The sequence below is a fragment of the Callospermophilus lateralis genome, chromosome 15 (assembly GCF_048772815.1).
Source record: "Callospermophilus lateralis isolate mCalLat2 chromosome 15, mCalLat2.hap1, whole genome shotgun sequence".
In the NCBI taxonomy this organism is placed as follows: domain Eukaryota; kingdom Metazoa; phylum Chordata; class Mammalia; order Rodentia; family Sciuridae; genus Callospermophilus; species Callospermophilus lateralis.
The window spans coordinates 85,898,695-85,923,972 of NC_135319.1; the positions used below are offsets into that span (position 1 = coordinate 85,898,695).

General features: G+C 42.4%; 1 protein-coding gene and 1 pseudogene across 1 annotated transcript; both read right to left on the minus strand.

Moving 5' to 3' along the window:
• Positions 1-2,883: 2,883 nt before the first annotated feature.
• On the minus strand, positions 2,884-12,996 carry LOC143638045 (CUB and zona pellucida-like domain-containing protein 1). The gene is made up of 9 exons (XM_077105494.1): positions 12,915-12,996; positions 11,694-11,844; positions 9,906-10,120; positions 8,382-8,532; positions 7,833-8,050; positions 7,199-7,371; positions 5,411-5,802; positions 4,378-4,646; positions 2,884-3,056 (listed from the first exon to the last, which is right to left on the minus strand). The coding sequence occupies exons 1-9, from the start codon at positions 12,994-12,996 to the stop codon at positions 2,884-2,886; spliced, it is 1,824 nt and encodes a 607-aa protein (XP_076961609.1).
• Positions 12,997-16,432: 3,436 nt separating this feature from the next.
• LOC143637982 (protein FAM24A pseudogene) lies at positions 16,433-17,028 on the minus strand (annotated as a pseudogene).
• Between the last annotated feature and the right edge of the window lie 8,250 nt (positions 17,029-25,278).

The following is a 25,278-nucleotide window of genomic DNA, read 5'->3' on the forward strand; positions in this document are numbered from 1 at the left end:
AAGCTCAAGGGAAGGCTGTTTTTTCCTATCCAAAGAACCAGCAAAGGGGCCACCTAGCAAGACAGCAAACTGTTAGGCAGAAAGTGTCCTCCAACCAACCATCATGGGAACACAGGGCCCAACTCCTCCCCAGCCAGCAAAGGTGGAGTGAGGATCCTTTGTTCCCCCTCCGCCAGCACTCCTGCCCTCCTTCCTCCCCTCACCAGGAGCATGTCAGAGAGGACAGGTGGGCAGTGGGATGCTCATCAGCTCTGGACCACAGTGAGGCCTTCACTGCACACCCACGTCAGGTGCACACCAGGTGGAAAGCCTGGACCTCCATTCCTACCGCTATGTGGAAAAGACAAGCAGAAACTTTCGTTCTGTGCTGGTCAGAGCAGGGCCCAGTGGCAAGCCAAGGCTCTCACCCCTGCCCAGCAGTGACAAAGTGACTCCACCCCCTTGGACAGCAGAGGCCATGCAGGTAGCCTGGATTCTACTCCCTGGCCCTGCTGTTTGCCGGTGCCTGGTATTCCACTGCGGGTCCCTTTGTTTTTAGTTTTTCTGAAACACTTTAAGCAAGTCTCTTGGATACAGCGTAGAGGTGGCTTTGCCTAGTGAGACATTCTGAAAATCCTGCTCTTTGAGGAAGTAGGTGTTGTAGCTGCTCAGAGGTGACACCTAGATGCTCCTCAACCAGCCACTCCTTCTCCAGGCTGCTGGGAGTGTTGGTGGCTGATTTCCCTGGGAATTTCCCTTAGCTCAAGACAACTGTCTTGTCTAAGTTCACAGCCCTGACTAGAGCAGCCCTCATTCAGACTGGCCAGGGTGGCACGCAAAGCTCTGAGCACCATGCCTTAATGGGACCTCTGAGGGGCCAGGCCAGCTCCTGGGCTGCGCAGGATTGCCTGGGCCCTTGACTGCAGCTGTGTCACATCCCATCAGCTCCCGGGTCCTGCTTCCCTCTCCCCTGCTGGTTCTGAGTTCACATTCCAGGAAGCCTCCCGTCAGAGCCTGTTTTCCAATCCGACCCTCACCTATGACAGTGCTAGTGTGGCCCTGGGAAGCAGATTCCAAGTAGGATTCCGGGGTGGGGACTGAGGACTCTGCTGGTGATGAGTGAGGCATGGAGGTCCCCAAGTGCTGGCACGTTCTCTCCTTTAATCCTCATCACACCCCAAAGTGGGGACGGGCAGCTGCTACCAACCCCTATTTTAAGTTGTGGTGACCAAGGCTGAAGGTGACCTGAACAGCATCCCTGACCAGAACTCAGGTCACCAACTTCACATCCAGGGCCTTTTATCACTCCCTATAGTGCTTACTAAAGAAAAAAAATCTAAACAGTAGCGTACATCCTGAAAATGCAAGAGTACAGCTCGAGGACTTTTCCGGACTCGTGGTGACGTGATCTCACCCTCTAGTGAGACACAGTACTTGATAATTCTGATAAATCTGACAATTTTCTTAGAATTACACATTTGGGCCTGATACGCCTCTGCCTACCTGCCGTGTTGGCCATCAGAGAACCTCTGGTCAGGCCCTGATGAAGAGGTGGCTGAAGGACAGCAGCTGCCAGACAGGTGTGCTATTTTAAGTACTGAATGTGATTTCCCCATTCTAATTAAATATCTAAATATTCAAAAGTTTGCAGTAGTTGGATTTAGGTTCTATGATGAACACAAGAGAGTCACTACACGGCTGCTTAAAAGAACTACATGAAGATATTAAAAAGAAAAGGAGGAAGATCTGGAATGGAGCTGGAAAATTATCAGGCTGCTAAAGACTGGCCCTGTGAGAGCAGACTGTCCCTCATATCCATTGTGTATTCCCTCCAGCGTCCTGTGGGTACAATGCATGCGTCAGGCACTCAGGAACACGGCTGGATTTACATTAGAAGCCAGAACTGTGTGTGTCGTTTTCCGGCAACCACCCAGAGTCTATGACTATATAGAATCTAGAGTTAGGCTCCCTCCCTGAGACTTCTAGCCCACTGTGTTTTAGCATATAGTCAAAGTCATAAGCACCCTGATTCAGCATGTGGGCTCAAGGTCATGAATATCTGCTTGTGAGAATGTGCTCATTTATGTAACCTATTGGCACTGTGCCTTCTTTGTTTGCCTGCACATAAAAAAAAAAAAAAAAAAAAAAAAAAAAGCCTATGGAGAAGATTGGGGGCTGCTGCCATCTTCGAATAAAAAATGTCTACAATCCCAGCTGCACCTTGGTACATCTTCTTTCAACTGCCAGAATCCCAAACCTTTTTTCCACAGTCTGAGCCCCTGCAGGACAGTAGCATATTGGCTGCTCCTTATTTGCATTTTATATTTACATTTTTTTTAGCATCTAAAAAAATGAAAGTACCTAACTTTGAAGACTCCTTTTCTTGAGTAAGAGTAACCTTTTTCTTTTCATTTAGTATTTGTTTAAAATGTTTTTTGTTGCCATGTGCAGTGACGCACGCCAGTAATCCCAGCAGCTCCAGAGGCTAGACAGGAGCCTCGTGAGTTCAAAGGCAGCCTCAGCAAGACGCAAGGTGTAAGCAACTCAGTAAGACTCTGTCTCTAAATAAAGTTCAAAAGAGGGCTGGGGATGTGGCTCAGTGGCCAAGTGCCCCTGAGTTGAATCCCATGAACCAAAAAAAAAAAAAAAAAAAAATGTTTTCTATTCATGAGAAGAGATGATTTTCATTCAGTAATGCCTTTCATTCCTAAGATGAGAGCTTACAGATGTGATATTTGGTGATTTCAGTCATCCTGCAACAAGACACACTGGCACAATGACATGAAGCCCTGTGCATCACTTTTAAGGGACTCTCCTGATTTATTCATAACCTATGTAGGCATGAGGTACCATTTCTTCCAGCATCAGGGAGAAATGAGTTTCATTTAGGGCTGAACCAGTTAGTCAATGGTGCTGCAACCTCTGGTATTTGTATTCCGTCCGTTGATTTACAAAACGCTTTGCTGCAATTGTAGCCACAATCACTGCGTTCAGAGCAAGAACCACGAATGAAAACAGATACAGATGGTCAAAAGGCTGGCTCTGAGTTTTGTCTGCATGTGTTTGATGCAGAAGTTCTGTAATTGGAAACAAATTTGTTTAAAAACTATTAGCATTACCAAAATTTGGTAACATTTATATCTCTACATAATGACTCTTATGTATGAATGTGTAACATTAATGTGTAACACATAATTCCAACACAATCTAGAGGGACCATTATCAAATATTTAAATCAATCATGTTTATGTTTAAATACATTCGCTTCAAATGATTGACATAGTTTGATTCCTTGATATAACATGAACACTATGTGAAATTCAAGCATAATAGTCCAATGAAAATTCAAATTTGTTTATTAATAGTCACTCTGTCCCATGGTTGTCAAAATCTATTTGATTAACAGAAAACAGTCTTGTTTATTTTAGTTAATGTATGTATAAAAGTTATTAAATTTAACTTGATTGTTCTCTTTTGTTTTTGCCACAGAAATATTTTACTACAAACCAGAATTGCTCCTATATTTTCCAAACTAATAATAACAAATAAATACACAAGTCACAGGATCTGTTGCCAGCATCACTTTCACGGGAGATAAAATCACAGAGAGTTTTTATTTCTTGTGGTTTCTCCTGTGCCATTTAATTTTGGACCATCCTCAAGTATTTTCCACTGTCTCTTTCCCATGCAATCTGGCAGATCTCAGTCTCAGTCCTTTCGAAGGAAGCTGGCTTGTTGTATATTAATATAATGAATTTTGTTTTTAAAAAATAACTACTGGGACTGGGGATGTGGCTCAAGCGGTAACGCACTCGCCTGGCATGCGCGGGGCGCTGGGTTCGATCCTCAGCACCACATAAAATAAAATAAAGATGTTGTGTCCACCAAAAACTGAAAAATAAATATTAAAAAAAATTCTCTCTCTCTCTCTCTCTCTCTCTCTCTCTCTCTCTCTCTCTCTCTCTCTCCCCTCTCCCCCCCCCTCTAAAAAATAAATAAATAAATAAATAAAAATAACTACTTTTTTCAATAGGCTATTCTGTGGGATGCTGGTTGATTTGTTTTACTCATTTAGGAGTTCACATACATTCTTTCTGATTCTGTTATCTGCTGTGGCATCTATAATATGGAGTTGGTAAGTTAACTTATTTTTAGAATTGAGTCCAAAAGGCATATAAATGATGGTGAATCATCAGTATCAGGAGCTTATCCCGTTGTGGCATCCATATTACCAACAGATAGAAATAAGTACTAATTCCATGTGCTTAAAACTCATCACTTATTTGCTAAAATCTCTATTATAAATCTGTAATCTGCATATTTTAAGAACAACTAGATTTGAGAAGCATTTGATGAGCCATGAGTTGTTCTTAGATCATGAACCAGCTTTGTTCTTACCTGAATTTCCACTCGCACTGCGATCCCTTTTCAGACGAATTGGTCCCAAGATGGAGTCGGCCTTCCACTTGTATGAAGAAGTATCTCGCTTCCTTCTAGAGACACAGCCTTGGCTGCAGCGAGACTGATGATCACTACTATCACATATCAAAACCTTACACTGCAGATACACAGAGCTCAGACTTCTCAAGAATTTAAAGGCACTAAACTGGAATCTTCCATAGTGTCTCAGTAAGGGATACACCTTGCAAGTCTCATCTCGACTACATCTGGAACAGAATTCATGAACACAGTCAGAGGACACCCAGCAGCCCAGTCTGTTCCATATTAAAAAGAGATGACACAAAGTTTTCTCTCGACTGTCTAATTTGTAAATCTAGAAATCACTATGAAAGACAGCATCTGCGGCTCAGACCACAGATCTGATTCCTGGGTAAGACAGAAAGATTCCTCCTGACGCTACAATTCCTGTACATGTGAATTAACCAGAAAATCAATCCCTATGTACTGGGGCTCAAGCACCCTTCCTAATATGCTTGTTGTTAATATAGATAAATGGCTGGTGTAGTTAAAATCCATCCACTTTTAGGGAAAACCTTTCTTTTCAAAGAACTTTATACTTTTTCTCTTAAGAATGCTACATATATTTTCCTGATGACTTTATGTTCTAGGCAGCACACGTTATCTTCTGGGTTTTTGAGGAAAAGAATCAAAATGTACAAAAAAGCAAAAATGTAAATGCAGTCTTCTTAATGAAAAACAAATTTGTTCTCCGCCAGCAAATATTTCATAAATACATCTAAAATTCCAGAGGATACCAGCGCCTACATAAATATTTTAATTAAATTATTTGAGATTAGTATAAAACACAGTAATACTGTGTTTTATAAATTAATTAAGATAAATTTAATAAAATTCCATGGTAGTAGCACTAGGAAAAATTTATATGTATCCACGTACAAAAATATTACTTCATTAAAACGATTATTACTCCTGGGAAGGAATATCATGCATCAATTACATTAATACCTACCCACTCTTGATTAAGTCATAGATTGGAGATGCAAAGTCGTATGTGGGAGATGCTCTACAGGTATCCAGAAACACCACCAAGTTTGGGTCTGAGGTGTGCAGACTGACTTGAACAAAAAGTGTTTGGTTCAGATCCACATAATACGGTGACTCAAGTATGGGATTTTCGAATAAATCAGACTCAAAAAGAGCCATGCTTGTGTTGTATTTGCCCAGTGCAATTTGATTTTGTATAACGTCATCTTCTGTTATGTACATCATCTCCACGGTGGAATTATGTTCCATTTCACACTTCACAACAATCTGGAGGTGTTTCTGGCGGGTGATCACTGCCGAAGTCGGAGATGCAGTGAAAGTGATTATATTGGTGTAAATAATTGAATGGTCTTCTACCTGCCGAAGAAGATGGAATTCAAATTTTATATTCTAAGCCCAGTAATAATTTACAGCATAGATGTGAATAACACTTGCAGGTAGAAACATAATGGGTTTTTGTTGTGGTGGTGGTGGCGGTGGTGCTGGGGATTGAACCCAGGGCCTTATGTATTTGAGGCAAGCACTCTACCAACTGAGCTATATCCCCAGCCCTAACATAATGTTCTTAAATCATAACACCTTTCATGACAGAATACTATGCCCTTCAATGTAAATTTCATTGAAGAAATGCCTGGGAAATGATGGCACTGTGGAATGAGGGACATAGCTTATCTTAGAACGACTTGAAGATAGAATTGGACAGAGCTGCTTTCAGCTACATTAAAATCTATTTTGAATGCAAACTTGCAGCCCTATGAGACTTCAACCCCTACAACATACTGTCCTTAACTTAGTGCATAAAGAGCACTTAGTTAGTGTGGTTACCTGGGCAGTTTTCCAAATGTACCCAGACAGAAGCTCTGAATAGGGGCTCCCTAGTCTGCCTTCCTCAGTTGAATAAAGCCTGTGTGTTCAGTTTTGGAAAAAAGAAAAATAAATTTGTACACACACACACACACACACATATATATGTATATATACACACATGTATGTGTATGCATGTGTATATATATGATATATAAATATATGTACTATATATATAAATCTCTCTATATATATGTATATATGTATGTGTGTATGTGTGTATAATTTTTAACATCCTGAGTGAAAAGCTCATAGTATGTATTTAAAAGGACTTACTGGTTGAAAAATCTTTGAGATCTTGAATGGGAGTTCTAGAATATGTAAAACAAATCACAGATGTACAGTAAATTTCCTTTTTTTTTTTTTTTTTTTTTAAGGATGTCTCTACCTTCTGTCTTTACAAGGGAAGGGAATAGACCTGAAAAATCCAGCCCAATTTTTGTTAAGTGTAAGATGTAAGCATTTTTTAAAATACTTTTTAGTTGTCAATGGACCTTTACTTTTTATTTATTTTTATGTGGTGCCTAGAATTGAACCCATGGCCTCACACATGCTCGGCAAGTGCTCTACCACTGAGCCACAACCCCAGCCCAGATGTAAGCATTTTATGCACAAGTGTTCCCAGTAGACTGTTAAAGCCACAGCACATAGATGTTCAAACTCTCCCTAGTGAGTTTTCAGTTCTTCACCTTCTGAGCAAGACAACCACCCTGCCCTTGAAGATGAAGGCAGCGATCTGACATCTGTGTGTGAATGAGTGTGCACCTTGTGTATCCACACATGCCCATCATGGCTGTGCTCCGTGACAAAAGCTCCCAGGTATTACACAAGCCCACCAGCAGCCACCTTCAGCATTTGACAGAACCCAGGTGTCAGAGTTTCACTTTACCCTTTTGATTGTACCACATTCATCCAGAGGAATAGCAAATTCCACAACGTTGGATACTTTGGGTCGGCAAGTTGGGTCATTTAGTTGTAAGTTATTCTCATTATAGCCAAATGACTCCAGGTAGGATTTGTTTATGATGACTCTCATCTTGTCAGAGGCACAAGTTAAAGATGCTATCGGGAAGAAAAGGAAGGAGGAGAGAGGATGATCACATTGGGGCCGGGTAGGAATTTTAGAAATTGAGACTTTCCTGTGCAGTTGAATCCATAAAAAGCCAAAACCCATATTGCCCTAATGGGTAGTTAAAAGCCTGAGATACTGGAGCAGTTATATGTACACTTTTTATAATGTTCACTGTCTTTGGGGCTAGAATTCATAAATCTAATATTTTTAGTTGTCTTTGCAGAAAGCATTGAGGAAACCAGTCAGTGTTTCTAAGGAAGCCTTCCTTCTAAGGAAGTTAATAAAGTTATGTATTTCCCCTTGGATCAAGTAATGCACAGAACTGTCTCAGGTTACAGCTACCCCCCAGTAGGTATGACAGCCCCACATAGGAGCAGCCAGAGAAAGGCTGAGAATTTAGGAGCAGTTTCTATGTTTGCAAAATATCCAAGAAACATAAAACATGACTTACTAGTGTTGACATTTTCTGCATAAATTGAAGTGTAGGAAGCAGAAAAGCCCCGGTAGGAGTTGGCATAATCCGTAGATAGCACAACCGTCAAAGAGTCTGAGGAAGACTCAAAAGTGGGTGTCCCGCGACCACAGACTTGTCCAATTAGGCCAGAGTTGGTGGAGGAGCCATCATAGACAGCGATAAAATCAAACCTGCAGTGCTGATCGACTTCCAGGCTAAGAATAAGGCCTCCCATGAAAAGGCTTTTCAAACAACAATCCAGTGCTATTTTCTATCATCCCATTCCTAAGCGATTAGAGATTCGTCCTTACAGTGGCATCATGGGCTTACGATGATAACCCTGGGTCTATGTCAGTCCCTAGCCTCGAAAAATAGTTCACTAAGTTCAACACAATAGTATTGCTGAGTATTTTCCCTTCTAGGTCAATTCTTTGAAAAAGTGCCCACAGCAGGGAGGATGCCTGTGATTATTTCCCTTCCCCAGGTCCCCCAGTAGCCAGGTGGGTTCACTGCTTTGCTCCAGTGGAAGTCGACAGAAGTACTTACAAAATCTCTTTGAAGCTTAGTTTTATCTTATAACCTTTCTCTACGTGTATGTGCCACACACAATAAGCCAGCTCTGGGTGCGGCTTTGGGTAATTGGGGCTGGTGAAGGATCCTTCCATAGCATCCAGGTAACCACCACAGTTGGGAATAGCTGTAAGGAATAGGAAGGTTATCAAGAATATTAATCAGATGCAGACTTCTTTTCATTTCTGTTTGGGGCATGAAGTTAACCTGCTTCCTCTTAGTGTCATTCCATTTTTGTCTTTCCTGTGGGATGCATACTGAGATTTTCATTCTTCTTTATCACTGGACTTTCTGCCCCTGAGTACAGTGGAGAGGGGGAATTTTTATACTGTTGCCAAATGGATCATACTAAAGCGATCTATTGTCGCTCCTGGAGAGACCCTCCATTACCTGGTCTGAGCCATAGACAATACAGACACACTCCCAGGGCCAGCATCAGAGGTTCTTCCTCACTGGGCTCCAGCCCAGCTGTCCAGTCTCACTGGCCACTTGCACACGACCTGCTATTCCAGCCTGCCCTGTCCTCCCAGCTCTGCTCAACGCTAGTCAGCCACAGCCCTCTGCCTCTGCCCTTCCCTATTCCTGCTTTATTAAGCTCAGCTCAGACATAGCCTTCATGAAAACTCCCTTGTCTCTCCCTGTCCTGCTAAGTACACAGGCAAGAACGGGGATGAACCAAACAAAGAGGCAACAGGGAAGACTCCTTTGGGGGAGATATAAAATGGCTTCGATGGTCTGAATCGGATAGGGGCTGGACATCTCCGTTACCTGCGCCTGGGTCCAGCTTGGGAAAAGCCTGACTGCTCCATTCCAGATATTTGATGACACTGAGAAATCAGTGGAGTAAGCAGAAGAGTGTCACATTTAGTTCTGGGCTTTTCAAAGAAAACCAGAGTGGAGCCTTCCCCTGTGAATCCACTTGCTCAAGTTCTCAGCATTCTACTCTGGGTAAAATGGAATTAAGGTGCTGTGACTGTGGAACCACCTAACATCTGACATCTAAAACTGAGGCCAGCTTTTCTCAACACCTGCTTCCCAGTCTTTGTTGGCAGACTTACCTGAGGGGACTTGATAAACATTGAAGCCATATCTAACAAATCAGACCAAGGGAGGCACCGTCCCACCACAGACTCGGCCGATGGCCTCAGGGTCCTGATTAAACCGGCTGAACGTGGAATCTCTGCTTTGAGCTTTAACACAGACCTCTCAGGCTGGAGCCCTCTGGTCAGCCACAGTCCTCTGCCTCCCATGGGAGCTAGTTAGAAGGAAGAGTTCACAGGCTCCCCTAGAACCAAGGATTAAGAATCTCGGAGGTGGAGCCCGAGTCTGTGGCTCAACAAGCTCTCTACTTAACACCCCACACACTTGAGAAAGAGCTGCTGCTCTCCCAAGTGGAGAGAGCTCCAGGGAACACACGCAGACTCAGCATTACAACTCAGGCGGGCAGGGGTGAAACCTGCTTGTGGGAGGGCTGGGGAAAGGATGTGGAGGCCGACTTACAGGTGCCAGAAGAAAAGAAGTAGTAGAAAATAAAGACAGATCTTTGGATTCTTGTGGAGTCTGTGAGTATTTGAAATGTCAGTGTATTGCATGATGATTCAAAGACGGGAACAAAGTCGTTTTTACTGCAGATTTTCCCTAGCAGAGGCCCATTGGTAGAGTTTCCATCAAAGACTTGAATGTTTTCACTTTCGCACATTCCGTCTGGATCCAGCCTGTGGGCAGAATGTACTTGTGGCTAGTGAAGACACACTTCAAAAGGGGTTTCACAGAGCAGTCAACTCCTCAGACTGGCACCATGATTCATAAAGCAGGGGCCCATCTGCTTTCATTCAAACCTCTCCAAGACCAATCACCCTCCTCACCATCTTCAAAATCAAACCACACACCATCAGCCTCGATGGGCTCAGAAGGTGAACTGATTTATCTACACCTTACATCAACTAACATTAAATATGGGCCTAGAAGCCAGGACTTTGCTCCCTCTCCCATCTCCATCACTCCTGTCACCCATGTGACTTTTTTGGTGTAGAACCTTCTTAGTTAGAACTGGTCCCCATGGACACTTGATAGCCAAGGCTGTTGAGAAGCCAATATCCTTCCATAGCCAGCTCTCAAGGTAAAGGGAACCTTAGCATCTCCCAACTGCCCCTTCCTCCCCTCATATCACCACTTCCTCCTTCACACAGAGTCCCATGTTCTGCATTGGACAGGGCAGTCCAGCTTTCAGTTTTCCATCCATCCATTCTGATAGGGTCTCCTCAAATGTCTACAAAGGGCATATGTCCAAGAAGGCTTAGAGCAAACAATCCTAGGGTAGAGAAACCAAGTTCCCTTTGCACTTTAGTCACCTATGGGTGGTGTAACTTTGGACAAGTGATGTAAAGTTTGTGTGTGTGTGTGTGTGTGTGTGTGTGTGTGTGTGTGTTTGAACCCAGAGGCTTGTGCCTGTGAGGGAAGCACTCTACCAACTGAGTTATATCCCCAGCTCAATTTAAACTTTCTTGACCTCAGTTTTATCTTCTGTAAAATAGGAATATCACAACACTGTTTACTCTTGCAGGAGATTTAGTCTATTGTGAACATGAAGCATCTTCCATAGGCTTGGCACACGAGAAGTGACCCATAAATGCTAAATATTTATTTCTGCCTTCCCTTTCTTCTCATGCTTTTGTTCTCTTTCTCTCTCTTTACAAATCAGGAATAACACCTATGTTTCTTAATAATTTTATCATCCCAGGAAGTAAAGTTTCTTCTTTCCCCTTTCCTCCGGGGCAGTCAACTTTGACTTCAGTGGTACGTGGCCACGGTTCTCCGTGTGGTATCTGGACCACCAGCATCGGCATCTCTTGGGAAATTGGTTCCTAGGCAAATTCTCAGGCCCCACAAACCTCACAGTAGAGGCCCTGGGGGAGGGGTTAGCAAATGTGCCTCAATGAGCCCTTCAGGAGCTTCTTATGTATGCCAATGTTTGGAATCACAGGTTTAGTGCTTTAAGGTCTAGAATCTGGAATTGGTCTAGCAAGGTCATTTCATTCACTATTTGTGTGATCTTGATAAGTTTTTAACCTCCCTATGTTTGTAATCCTAGTATTGACTTTGAAGGACCTCTGTAAGCCAGTGCCAGCATGTGGTCTCCATGGGTAACTATCAGCCATCATCACCATCATCATTAGAATTACTATCACCTCCAGTGATGGCTGAATTCTTTCCACAGAGTGACTTCCCCCATACTCCATTGAGCCAAGGGTCAAGCACACTTGATAGGAAACTGAAGACTCCACTTACTGGACATGGGAAAAGATGATTCTGATGCTCTTGTTTTCTGGTCTCTCTATGGTCCACGTGCAGTTCTCATCAGCATTGAGTTTCAGGATTAGGGCTTTGTGGGTCTCTGCCAGATTGGCTCCTCCCAGACTGGCAGTGCAGATTGACCTGCCTGGTAGAGACCACACCTAGTGTTGAGGAAGGTGCTCAGACCCTGACCCTCTAGTAGTGACTAGAACCTACCTCCTACATTAAATATTCATACAAGCATGCAGCTGACTGTAAAGAGCTTTTTGCTCCCTCCAGACTAAGCTGTAAGCAATTGATTTTTTCCCCCTTGGAGGACTAAGGAGAAATTGTAATTTCCCTTCAAATGGTCCATAAAAGCAACTATAGTAACATTTGAAGAAAGACAGTTTTAAATGGAATCTTTATATCCAGAATGTGTAAAGGATTCTTACAATTCAATAAGAATCTAATTAAAAAGACCAAGGACCAGAATAGACATTTTTCCAAAGATCAAAACCTCCACTTATAAAACAACAAACTTCTTGTTTTCTTTTCCATCTCAGATGAATTGAAATGTCCTCACAACAATAGTCTTTATTTTGTTTTACCTAACAGTAACTATTAATAGTATGTTCATTAGGAAAAATCAAAAAGAAAAGGCAATCAAGAAAGAAAAGTCTGATCCCACAATCCCATCCACCATGGTTCTGGGAACATGTCTGGACTCTTTCCTCTTCTCTTCCAAATTTCTGAAGTGCTTGAATGCATGTGTAACATAACATCATATTGTACAAATTTAAAATAATTCCTTTCCCTCTTATAATAAACGCTTTCTTGTAGATCCTTTTCTCATAGATTTTTAAAAATTTGTCAGTGTTCTTTGTTGGATTCACCATAACAAAATAAATGTTGGAAATTTATATTGTTTTTTAATTATATAAATACAGATACACTCTCTCTATATATATCATGTATTCTGATTCTTTTCTAAAGATAAACTCTCTTACTAGCAAACTTGCCCACTGTAATTCTATGTTTTATATCTTTCCATGTACATTGTCATATAAGCCTGAGTAAAATTAGTACTAACTCTGAATCCCACCTACAATATTATATTAGATTTTTTTTCTGCATTGGAGCCAATGGCAGATATGAAAACTTGACATTCTGGAAGAAGCCTGGTAATAGAAGTTCTTCCTGCTTGCACTGAGAAATCTGGTTCAATTTTCTTACCTTGAGCCTCAGTTGAATTCAACTCTGCCAAACTGGAGGCAATTAAAAGAGCCGAAACGATGAGCCTTCCTGCAACCTCCATGTTTATAAGGGGCCAGGCAGCCCCTGAGGCTAGCAGGCTTTTATATCTCTCTGTTTCGTAACCGTCTGGTTTCATAAGCTATCAGGCCACCTCTAGGGAAACGTGTCAGTTTGGCGGCACAAGGTGTAGGTGATGGAGGTGAGAACACAGCAGCTGTGTGACTGCATTATTGCCAGCGGTCCCCAGCAGTGAGTGTCTGCTCCCAGGCTCATTCCTGGAAGGGCTGCAGGCAGCGCCCGGCCTGAGCTCTTTATAGGTCTCAGCATCTGGCAGGGTTGGCACTGGAGTAATTCCTCAGGGAAATGACCTGGTCTTGAGCCTTGGCCTGTTTGTAAGGATCACCAGTGGGGTGGCACGGGTGACAGTTTAGGCCTCCGCTGCTCTTCTCCAGTAATGGAAGTCTTAGGGGGTCCAAAACTCAGTGGGACCAAGGGGTTATATGGCACCTGAGAGGACTCTGGGCCACTCATTACCTACTGGGGTAGGTGAGAGGAGAGGACAGAAGACAGGGAGGAAAAGAAAGTGCAGGAGCTTCTCAATGGTTTTGTCTGCAGAAGCTGAAGCAGGTGGGTCAGAGCCCCTCTGGCCCCCACTTTGCTGCTCAAAGAAAGGAATCCTGGTGTCTAGATTGAGTCTAGGAAGAGCAAGTGTCTGTGTGAAGGGGGCTGTCCTCTTTCCACCCATTCATTCTGCAAATGTCCATTGCCTGCTGTTCTAGGGCTTGGGAACACACAATTGAACACGAGAGATACAGTGCCTGCCTTCCTGAAGCTTGCACTCTAAATGGGGAGACAGACAACTCACACACACAAATATAAATTAAAATTCAGAGAGGGAGAGATGTTTTGGATGCAATTTTAGAAGGAATGGATTCTTACAATTCAATAATTTAAAGATAAAGGATATAATTAAAAATGCAAAGGACCAGAATAGACATCTTTCCAAAGATCAAAACCTCCACTTATATAGCAACAAATTTTCATTTTCTTCTCCATCTTTTCCACAAGGTGATTGGATAGAGTGGCTGCCGCAAGTGGGGAGGGCACAATGTCTGGTGGACAGACGGCATCATGAGGAGATCTGAGCACAGAGACAGGAGGGAGGCGTTCCCGTTGGATCTGGCTTGAAGGTTGCATTGTAGGCAAGGGGCAGGAGCAAAGGCCCTGCACAGGAACCAGCTGGGCAATTCCGTAGCACTCGGGAAGGAAGGGGACAGTGTGGCTGGACCTGAGAGACGGGGAAGGAACTCAGAGGGGAGGGTGGGAGAGCAGGGGATGGTCTACGGGGAAAAACCTGTGTGGCAGGGGAGCAGTTTGGATTTGGCTCTAAGTTGCATGGAACTTTTTGGTGGAGTGAGACTAAGTCTTAAGGAATCTCCTGAGTAGCTCTGTGGAGCTTTGAGACGGGTGGAGCCTGGGTTTCCTAGGTGGGAACCTTCCTAGCCACCCTGCACCCTTCTGTGTTGCTCTTATGGCTCTGCAGCCCAGGAACCCTCACTAGGACCCAGGACAGGGACTTTCTGGGGGAAGGCAGGTCCTAGACAGTGCCCCAGGGCATCCACTCCTTGTTGGGTCCCTAGGTCAGCGGTCGGCCCATACCTGGTGCTGAAGCACCAAGGCAGCCCCCTGTGAGGCTGGATAGCGATGCCCACAAGGAGCTGGGCATCCCTCAAGATCTTTGCACAGATTTGCTGGGTTCCTCTCTTCTCAGGGTGGGTGGCCACAGAAGAGACAGGGATTGTGTGTCCTAATGTGAGAGAGAGTAGGGGACAGGCCTTTAGGGAGGGGACCATTCAAATTACTAATAAGGGCTCCCCCTCTCCTATGGTCAGGATCTCCTCACTCCCTACTCACCACTGAGTGAGTGGCCTGTGATCTTTCACAGATCCTCCTGGTCCCCACTTCACATCAAGGGACTGGGGGACATCAAAGGAATGCCCCAAGTGAAGGCAGAAGGGGGACAGAAACTATCCATGGGCCTCTAAAGACCCTGTAAGCATGCTCTGTCCTCCTGCCCACATGGTGGCGTTCTAAAGACCACTTGTTCCACTGCCTCCTGGTGCCTAGAATGCCTGGAACAGGCCTAGCACCTCTGTAGGGACATACCACCACCAGCCTCCAGGTCCAGAGACGTGGCTGTCACAGGGTAGTTCGGAGGAGACTCAGATGTGTTCTATCTGCTAAGAGGTTATTGGGGACAAAATTGAAGCGAGGTGAGGGATGAGCTGGTGCTCTTGAAATTTAAGAGGGACAGGTCATTTTCAGATGGAGGATCTCAGGGTACCATCCAGGAGAGACGCAGCCTGGGCTCAGCCTCTTCAAAGAACCCAGAGGCTAGGGAGCACAGGGAGCTGCTTGACCACCTAAGGGCAGCTTCGGCAGAGTGGAGAAACGCCCACCCACCTCTCAACTAAAGCCCAGGCAGCAGGTGGCCCTCGTCTGGCACCTTGTTCCAGTTCTAGCCCCTCATGACCTAGAGGGAGCAACTGCCTCCTTCACTTTCTAGTCAGCTCCTCCCTTCAGCCCATTCCAGGAGGCAGTCCCTGCCACTAGAATGATTCTTTATCTTATGTACAGCTGCAACACCCACAGAGTTTTCTTAACGAGGGAGTACATCATGGTTACAGATGGACGTCCATGCTCAGGAAGAGATTCCAGAGGCTCAGTAGAAGCAGCAAAAGCAGTGAGAGGGTGTATCCTGCTGTGGTCAAGGAAATCTGGACTTTGGCCTTGGCTGGAGGCTCCAGTTAGAGTTGAAAATGCTGATGGCTGAATGGGCACCGATGGGTCTGAAAAGTGGTCTGAAAAGGAGGACCCTGCTTCTGAAAGTGTCAGGAGGTCAGCAGGATGAACCCCAGGCTTTCTACATGCCCTTTTGAGGCCACTGGGTCACCCCATCATTACAGTTCAGACAATTTAAACCCAGATCTGTCCAGTATGACTGTTCTCACTCTTTCTCAATGAATGGCATCCCCTTCAGGACTTGTGACATAACTATCCCTGGTGGAAGAGCTGGGAACGAGCAAGCCCTCGGAAGGAGAACTGAAAACATTGCTCTGGCTTGGCATGTTTAGTTGTGGCTCAAACTGGAAATACCCTGAGGTTGGTGTGCACTTTCCTTTTGGGGTTGTAAAAGTATGGGCCACTTTTATTTTCTACTCTGTCTCTCCCTCTCCTTTTACCATATAATATTACATGCTTGTTTACCCAAGTCTCACAGTAAGTAATGAATATATTTAAATAAGAGGCAGGTGTAACTAAGAAAAAATGCTGAAAGAGAGGAATATTTTCAACTTTGTACATTTATTTAAAATAACATAAAATAACATTTTATAGTATGTAGTATAATGTAAACACTATAGAACTTGACTTGAATAATAAAACATTCCACTAAGAAAGAAATATTGCTCAAGATTTTTATGTCCACCATTCCCATGTCAGAGTCCCTCATTTGTGCCACAAAGGCAAGGTGGCAGGGAATCATTATCTGTATACATGCTACATTCATCACAGCACTGGAGGGCAGGAGAAGTCTCGGTGATGCCTTTAGGTGGGTTTCCCTTACTCTGGAACTTGTTTGAACAGCATTCCTTTGTAGCTCTTAAGAAAAAACACACAAAAAACATGGCCTTAGAATTTTCCTTTACAGTGTATCTCTTACAATTATCAGGGGTATCTGGGAGGTTCAGAGTTGAAGCCAGTCACGTACAGGACACCAGCCCTAGATGAACACTCTCTGGGCCCTGTGCCGAGTGCCTATCTCATCCTTTCCTCTCCTCAACTACTATACATGCAAAATGTAGCTCTTAACCTCACACAGGGAGAGACCAGGGCAGCAAGGAATGATCAGTCAAGCAGAGCCCCGGGTGTCCCGTCTGAGGGGCACTTACTCAACCCATGTGACTCACTTCAGTGCCTTGGAGAGTTTGACGTAAAGACAGAGGACCAGTCCTATCAGCATGAGCATGGCCGCCAGGATCCCGCTACCAATGGCGAGCATGATTATCGTGCGGAGGTCAAAAGACTTAAACATACCTGGGCAGAGAAGTGTAGGCAAGCAGTGAGGGTGGCTTCCCTCCCACATGCCCTCAGCAACCTCCACACGCTTCCCTCAGGGGAGGAGGAACAGACCCAAACACAGATCCTCTGTGTGTAAAGCTTGAGGGATCTTCCCAGAGAGGCTGAGGCTGGCCAGGGGTGGGTAAGAGGGTTTACTTCTGTATGAAAAGAGCTGAGATTCAAAACCCAGACAGAAGGAGCAGAAGGACAGACATCCAGTGGACAGACTCTTTGCCTCTCATAAGTTATGGTGGCCCTTAATTAACAATCAGGCCTGCAGTGGCGCTAATGGCTTTGTGCTTGGGCCTCTGAACTGTTCTCATTCACAGCCAGAACTAACCTCTCACTGAACATTGGATCTAGAGGTTTCCCATGGGAATGACTGTTTCACAATATTATTATTTTGACAATTCTGAGAATCTGCAAATCCATTTTGTAAATAATGCATGTTTGAGGGCAAAAGTTTTTCCATTCTTCTACTGAAAACTGCCTTTATTCCTTCTAAATTCTAAATTGTAAATCCTCCCAATAAATCTAATTTGGAATAATCAATGTGTTTAATCTGTCTTTCTGAAACTGTGAAAAAGTAATCCCTGAGATAGAAAAACAATCTGACTACCAAAGCATACTCACTACCTTCTGAGTCTTCTTGGCTGGATGAAGTCTGGCAGTAAAAACAAAATTACAATTAAAATACATTTTATGAAACAGGACAATCTTTATCAGGAACTTCAGCAACCTTTAATTTAATAAAGCAGACTCTAATTATTAAGATCCAGGATTGAAGAACTCACTTTGAGAAGTGTGATCTTCCACCAGAGTTGGCAGAATGGATAGCCACTGTCAGTGAGGGCACAGGCTGTGTGACATCAACCCTCTAGACAGCAGTTCTTCTTTCATGAAGTTCTGAATTCCATTCTATGCTCAGATACAGCTTAGTACCAATGGAAACGGAATCGCCCAGACACTGTCTGACATCATGGGACTCACAGTCTTCTCTTTTCAGATTTTGTTTCCATCAGATAAACTTAAGTTTGATTGCTAACCCAAAGCAAATCTGGATAAAATAAAAGGGAAGTAATGTGGAGAGAATGATATCTAAAAATGCTCATGAATCTAAAAAGTCAATTATAGAAAACTGTTAAGACTTTATATTTTAGCCACCCAGTGAAATAGTATCTAGCCATTTAACAGGATTCAGATATAGGTTCATTGGTATCATACCGTGCTTTACAGACAAGACAAAAGGGCTCAAAGTAATTTGAGTAGGCTACCCACTTTATTCAGGATTCTATAATTTCAAGGTACTTTGATCCAGCAAAGGCACGGAATTATTTTAACTACAATTTCCTTACTGCGCTAGCTACAAACTGGATGAGATCAAGAATAGCACAGTAGATGTCAACAAAAATGGTGGCATAAGAACTTCCACAAAGTCATTCCATAAAACAAATACAAGTCGAGCAAAATTTTTTTAAGAACAATTTTTTCTTAACTCTTGAAATCAACTAAAGCCTTGCAGCATTCCAAAAAGCATTAATTCAAGAGAAACAACCAAAGATCAGTATAAATAGCAAACTCTGTGGCATTGTCCCATCACTTGCTCTTTAGCTCCATAGTAACCTTGAAATAACAGCCTATGTTCCAGAGCAGCTACCAGAGAAACAGAACAAAGGTGGAGTTCTTTCAAGTCCTCATTAACAAATAACTCTCTCATTGTTTGAACTTTTTGCTGGTTACCTTTAAGACCACATTTGCAAAGCTGACCTGACCTGAAGATCACCCAGTGTAATAATCCTTCTCCCAACAGAACTCCAGCAAAAACTATTCCAGGCAATTTTCTTTTAACTTCCTACCTAAGGTAGTGGGTAACATTTGGGGCAAATGATAGATTGGCCAAAAAAGCTTACAGGAAAACCTGGGGAAACATTATGTCCCCAAATCCCAAAACTGCAGGAATTTTGAAAAGCTCTAACATGTTCCCAGAAGTCTAGGAGATCATGCACATGTGTAAGGCTGTATGCATGTTCAGGACTGTGAGCAGGCTCAAGGTTAAGTCCAAAGCTATATCCTTGAGCTGACCTTGAGGCTCTTCCCAAGTAGGAAGAAAAGGCCAAGGAAGAGTTTTCAACTGCTTGGCTGAGCTTTGAAGGCATGCCTCACATGCAAACAAAGCCACTCAACAATGACTAGGGTATTCCATTTTTTCCAGACATTTAAAGAAATAGTTGCCCATTTGTTAGGAGACCACTAAGCTAATCAGTAGATTTTTCAGTGTCCACATATGACAAAGAATACAGACTTTACAGAACTATTTGAGAGGAAAAAAAACAGTAAACAACAACTATACTAAGCAACAGAAACAGCAAACCCTAGAGAGAGGAAAGAATCTGATTTCCAAAGATGCCATGAAATATAAATATAAATGTATATTTTTTGGCAGGGAGTACCAGGGATTTTGCATTTTATTTAGATAGGGTCTCACTGAGTTGCTTAGCACCTCACTTTTGCTAAAGCTAGCTTTGAACTCACAATCCTACTGCCTCAGCCTCCCAATTCGCTGGGATTATAGGCGTGCGCCATTGCACCCGGCTCCATGATATATTATTTTAAATGTCCAAATTTTAGAAAGACTTAAGATATATAAAGAAACAAGAAAGTGTGGCCCACAAGAAAGGGATAAGCAATGAAAACTTCAGTGAACTTAAAGATATATTGAGATTACCCAAACTGAAGAACAAATCTAAATAAATAAAATAATGGATAAAAATTAACACAGGACTTTCAGTTTCTGTTCCCACATGTAAAGAGCTTGGGAATTGTTACTATCATCCTCACAACAAGAGAAATGCTGAACAAAGTAAAAAAATCAGCAGCTCTGCAGAAGTCAACCAGAGAATTCAAGCAGGGCAAAAGGCATCACAAATAATAATAATAATAATAATAAAGAAAAAGAAATAAAATGGGTAGACAGATGAATAAAAAGCACTACAGCTTACCAGGAACAGAATCCATCATCAGAGCCAGCAACTGGTAGGAATATTTAAATGGTAATTAATGTCTTACTGGAGGCTGAATGAGAACTATTTTGAGAGATTAAAACTCTCTGAGGCCCAATTTTTGTTTTGGTTGGGACGGGGGTACAATTTCATGAGATTTGCCTCTAGGACTTCAACCAGGTTCTTATAGAGAAGATTACAGAAAAATCTCCTTGTGGCTTTGGTTTCCAGACAGTGCAGTTTCCAATAGGCCTCCTTCTGATGCTACCCCAGCAGCTGGGTAGGAGGGTATCTTATTACCAATAGGGTAAGGATGGAAATCTCAATTCCCCAAGGGTCTCTACTGATACCACATGATGGAGAATTATTACCACCCAGGTTGAGTCTCAGCTCTACTGAGACTTCTCTGACACCATCCAGGCAGGGAAGAGTAGTTTGAGACACCATTTTACAGTCTGGTGAGAATAGAGTCTGGTGAAGTCTACACCCTACATTCAGTCTTTTCTAGCGGGATTGGAGTCGGGCCACAGTTTACCTTGTGTTTGTCAGAATACAGCAGAAACTTCGTAAAAGTTTTCTGTCTTGCTAGGCTGCCCATTTCCTGGTCCTTTGGTTAAACAGAGTATGGTTTTATTGGAGACTGTTGCCTGAACTCACTGGTGTTTCCAAGTTGCAGGCACCTTCAGCCCCAAGTGTGGAAATATAAGGCAAAAACAAAACCCAGGGAATTCACCACCATGACATTCCTTGGATTCTCAAGGTCTCTAACTAGTCAGAATTCTTCTACTTGTCTGAAACATGTGCTCTTTTGTCGCAGTCCGACTGCAGCAAAATAACTGGGGGGTGACGAATAACTTGTGTATGTTGATACAGCAGGAATGGAAGGCATTTATTGTAGGATAGGAGCAGTATTTATACATTTTACACAGCTTATCTAATTAGCATAAAATAGATACAGCAGTCAACCAATAAGGAATCTCCACACTTAATGGCTTGCTTTTGTTACTTCACAAACCACTCCCTCTGGCATTTTGCCAGGCGCCATCCAGACTTGTTTACAGACTCTAACATTTCTCTGGCAAAATAACAGGTGCCAATCTGACTTGTTTACAGACCTTAACACTCTTTTATATATAATGTCCAAGGTTTTAGTTTCATATAGAATAAGGAAAAGTACATCTTCTCAAAATGGAAATCACCCATATAAGAGATTTTGAAGTCAATTCTTTGCTTATTGGCCACAACCACTGTACTAACCCTACTCTTGCCTAAGCCTGAGAGTGAGTGCCTCCTTAAAATTCGCCCCCTAGATCCTTCACATATCATCCTGTCTACAACTCAACACAACTTACCCTTCAGCCTCATGGCCTGCATTTCCCCACACCCCATCCTTGGTTAAAAGGCCCCCAGGTGTCCTGTCCTTTATCTGTTTCAACAAACACCAACTTTGTGAGACTTCTTTCAAATGCCACCTCCCCTGTGAAGCTTCACTGATTCCTACCCCTCCCCCTCTGGCATTAATTTCTCCTTCCTTCCTTCCTCCCTTTCTTTTCGTTTAGAGACAGTGTCTGGGTTGCTTAGCTCCTTGTTTTTGCTGAGACTGGCTTTGAACTCACAATCCTCCTGCCTCAGCCTCCCAAGCCACTGGGATTACAGGTGTGCACCCTATGCCCAGCTGAAAAAACTTAATTTCTTTTGTCTTAAGGATTTCCAGTTCCTGCTTTATCTAGCTGACTAGACATTTGTCCTGAGTACAAGAATCTACTGAACCTGAGTTGAAATAGCTGTGACTTTTGTTATTCTTTTTTCCCATTCAAAAATGTTTCATTTTTCGAAGTTTCTCTCAATTCCTTCCCACTGAGGCAGGGATATAGCCTTGAATGGGCCTGGATATCACTAAGGAGCCAGGTTTGCTACTATGCAATTGACCATTTCATCTCCCAAAGTCCCTCTATTCCTGTGGTTACTTGGTTGCTCTGTGAGTTACCTGTAAGATTTCAGTGGTTACTTGGCTGCATTGGAAATTTGCTTACTCAAAGTGTTTGTGAGTGCCATTAGGGCAGGAACTCTGGATCCCTATGTATCAAACATAGGTCATTAGGTGCTGGCACATATGAGCAATTACTCAAACCTCAATTTTGTTAATCTGGAATGACTTTCTCCACCTGAACCTCTAAATTCAGACAGAGCAGTAAACTCAGACATGGCAGTAAACCTTGACTAATATTATTTCATTTATACCCTGCTTATAAGTAACCAGCATTAAACTATCCATCTTTCTGAGTTGAAATTGAGACAAACAGAAGGCAATAGCTCACAACCAATTCTAATAGAACACAATGTTTTGAAATTGTGAGTTTTGTGGTTTACAGTCTATCTCTTGAACCAGACTAACTGATACCAATTCCTGACCCTTTTTCTTACTGTGTGGCTTTGGGCAGGTTTTTAACCTCCCTATGCTGGTGTTTACAATTGCTTTCACTAATAAAATGGGGATGCTAACAGTATTAGCTACCCCACAGGGTCTCTCTGTGTAACGGTTAAATATCTGTAAGATCCAGTGCTGGACACAAAAATCATCACTCAACAAATACTAGCCATTATCACCATCATTGTGATGTAGTAGTTCCTGCCACCTACAGAACAGCTGAATTCTTTTCCTAAATGTTTCCTCACACTGGGGAATTCTTTCTTCCCCTGTAGATGGAAGCCTCTACTCACTCAAAGTGAGAGGTGATCTGATGCTTTAATTTCTTATCCAGGCACAGTTCTCGTTGGGACTGAATTGCAGGGTTAGGGTTTTGTGGTTCTCTCCCAGCTCATGCCTCCTAGGTTGGCCTTATAGCTTGATTTGCCAGCTTTGGACCACAGTTAGCACTGAGTTGACCTTTCCAATGAGTGGGGCCCCACCTCCCAGGTAGAACCCCATACAGTCATTTGGCTACACAAACTGTATTTAACTCAACAAAAAATAGTCCACCAAGGATTGAGTTCTCCTTGGAATCTTTGGGAAGAAAAGCATTTATGATTTCTCCAAATAGAATCCATAGAAGAGAAGAGAATATATCAGGGGCTGAGGAAAGATGAGTTTAGTAAAAGAACCTTTAACTGCATTTTTAAAAACACTTGGTAATAAAACATGTAATTTGTAATCACATTATTGTTCCTATAAAGGAACAATAATTTTTGTTTTTATGTCTTGTTTTTGGCCAAAAAGAATACAGTGATTAAAGAAAAGGATCTTTTATTATTATTTTGTTTGTTTGTTTTTGAGCTGCAGATTGAACCCAGGGCCTTATGCATACAAGGCAAGCATTCTATCAACTGAGCTATATATCCCAGCCCCCTTTTATTATTTTTTACTCAAAAATAATTTTTCATTTTTTTAGGTACTGAGTATTTAACCCAGGGGCACTCAGTCACTGAGCCACAACCCTACCACATCCCCAGTTCCCCCTACACACACACACACACACACACACACACACACACACTTTTTTTGAGAAAGGGTCTTGCTAAGTTTCTGAGGGTTTTGCTAAATTGCTGAGGCTGGCTTTGAACTTGCAAACCTCCTGCCTCAGCCTCCCAAGTTTCTGGTACTACAGGATGCACCACCATGCCCAGCTACTTAAAAATAATAGTTATCATAAGAACAATATATGTGATAGAAAAAATAGGAAGCAAAGACAATTTTTAAAAATTCTATAAACCTATCCACTCATAGACAATGTTATTTTCCTTTCTCCTTCCAGATTTTAAAAATACTTCCATATTTTTTTATTTACTAATATATATTTTTTTTAATTTTTTTTTTCATCTTTCATATTTTTTTTCATATTTTTTTAATGTAAGTCAAATTATACTTCACATTCTTCAAATAGATTTTCTTCATATATACATCACAGGTATCTTTCCTATAGCTATCTATGCCTCAGTTGAAAAAGTAACTGCAGAATAATTCTTTGCAAATGTTTACCATAATTTGCATAATCTGCAAAAATGTCTCTAATACTTTTATAAGCATGCCATAATTAACATTCTTATATACGTTTATGCATATATTTTATTATTTTATAAAGATAAATTCCTAGACTAGAGTTGCCAGATAAAATGCCATATTTATATATACTGCCTTACTATCCTAAAGAGATATGATATTTGCATTACATCATCTTCCACTAAGAGTCTATGAGAGGGGCTGCGGTGGTGGCTCAGTGGTAAAGCGTTTGCCTAGTAAGGCACTGGATTCAATCCTCAGTACCACATAAAAATAAATAAATGAAACAAAAGATATTGTGTCCATCTATTACTAAAAAATAATTTTTAAAAAAGAGTGTATGAGAGCAAATACTTCTCCAGTGTCCAGCATTGATTTTTTATTTTTGTTTTGTGGTGCTGGGGATCAAACCTAGGGCTTCACACATGCTAGGGAAGTGCTTCTACCACTGAGCTATATCCCAACCCTAAAATGTTAGCTTTTTTATGTGGTGGTAGTAGGGATCAAACCCAGGGCCTCACACATGCTAAGCTAGACACCCCAGCCAGGTTATTAAAAAAAAAAAAAAAATCTTTGAAATAAGGACTTAATTGATCTCATTGAAAACTCTGGTCATTTTTCTTCCTATCAAATTTATTTGCAAAATATGGCAAAATTAAAAGGGGCTCTGGGTGAGATGGTGCACTCCTGTAATCCCAATGGCTTGTGAGGCTGAGACAGGAGGATGATGAGTTCAAAGCCAGCCTCAGCAAAAACAAAGTGCTGAGCAGATCAGTAAGACCCTGTCTCTAAATAAAATACAAAATAGGGCTGTGGATGTGGCTCAGTGGTCAAGTGCCCCTGAGTTCAATCCCCAGAATCAAAAAAAAAAAAAAAATTAAAAGGGACAATGAGACAAGGCTTCTTTTGACCTCTATCTTGACAAATGGATAGGCAGCTTTGAGTGTAGTGTTTTTATAATGCTGGTCTCTCACAATAATCTGGTTAGGTTCCAGCTGACTTCCAGGGAAACTTATCAATTCCAGCTACAAATAGATCTATGTGGGAACACAGCAGCTGCTTGACTGATCTACATCAGTAGTTCCAGGAGAGCAAGCATTCCCTTTTTTCTGCACTCACTCACATGTTAATCAGCATTGATCTAGAGCTCGTTGCTAGGGCATCTCAGCACTAGTACATGGTAGGCACTGTGTACCTGTGGAGTTTATAATAGCAGGGTTTGTCCTGC

Bases quoted from the DNA above. Each gene is read 5' to 3' on its own strand.
- LOC143638045 (XM_077105494.1), bottom strand. From the start codon at position 12,996: ATGGAGGTTGCAGGAAGGCTCATCGTTTCGGCTCTTTTAATTGCCTCC. The intron at 8,533-9,905 runs GTAAGTCGGCCT...TATTCCTTACAG, and splicing joins CTTCTTTTCTTCTGGCACCT to CTATTCCCAACTGTGGTGGT. The intron at 4,647-5,410 runs GTAGGTATTAAT...ATTCTGTTCCAG, and splicing joins TATGACTTAATCAAGAGTGG to ATGTAGTCGAGATGAGACTT.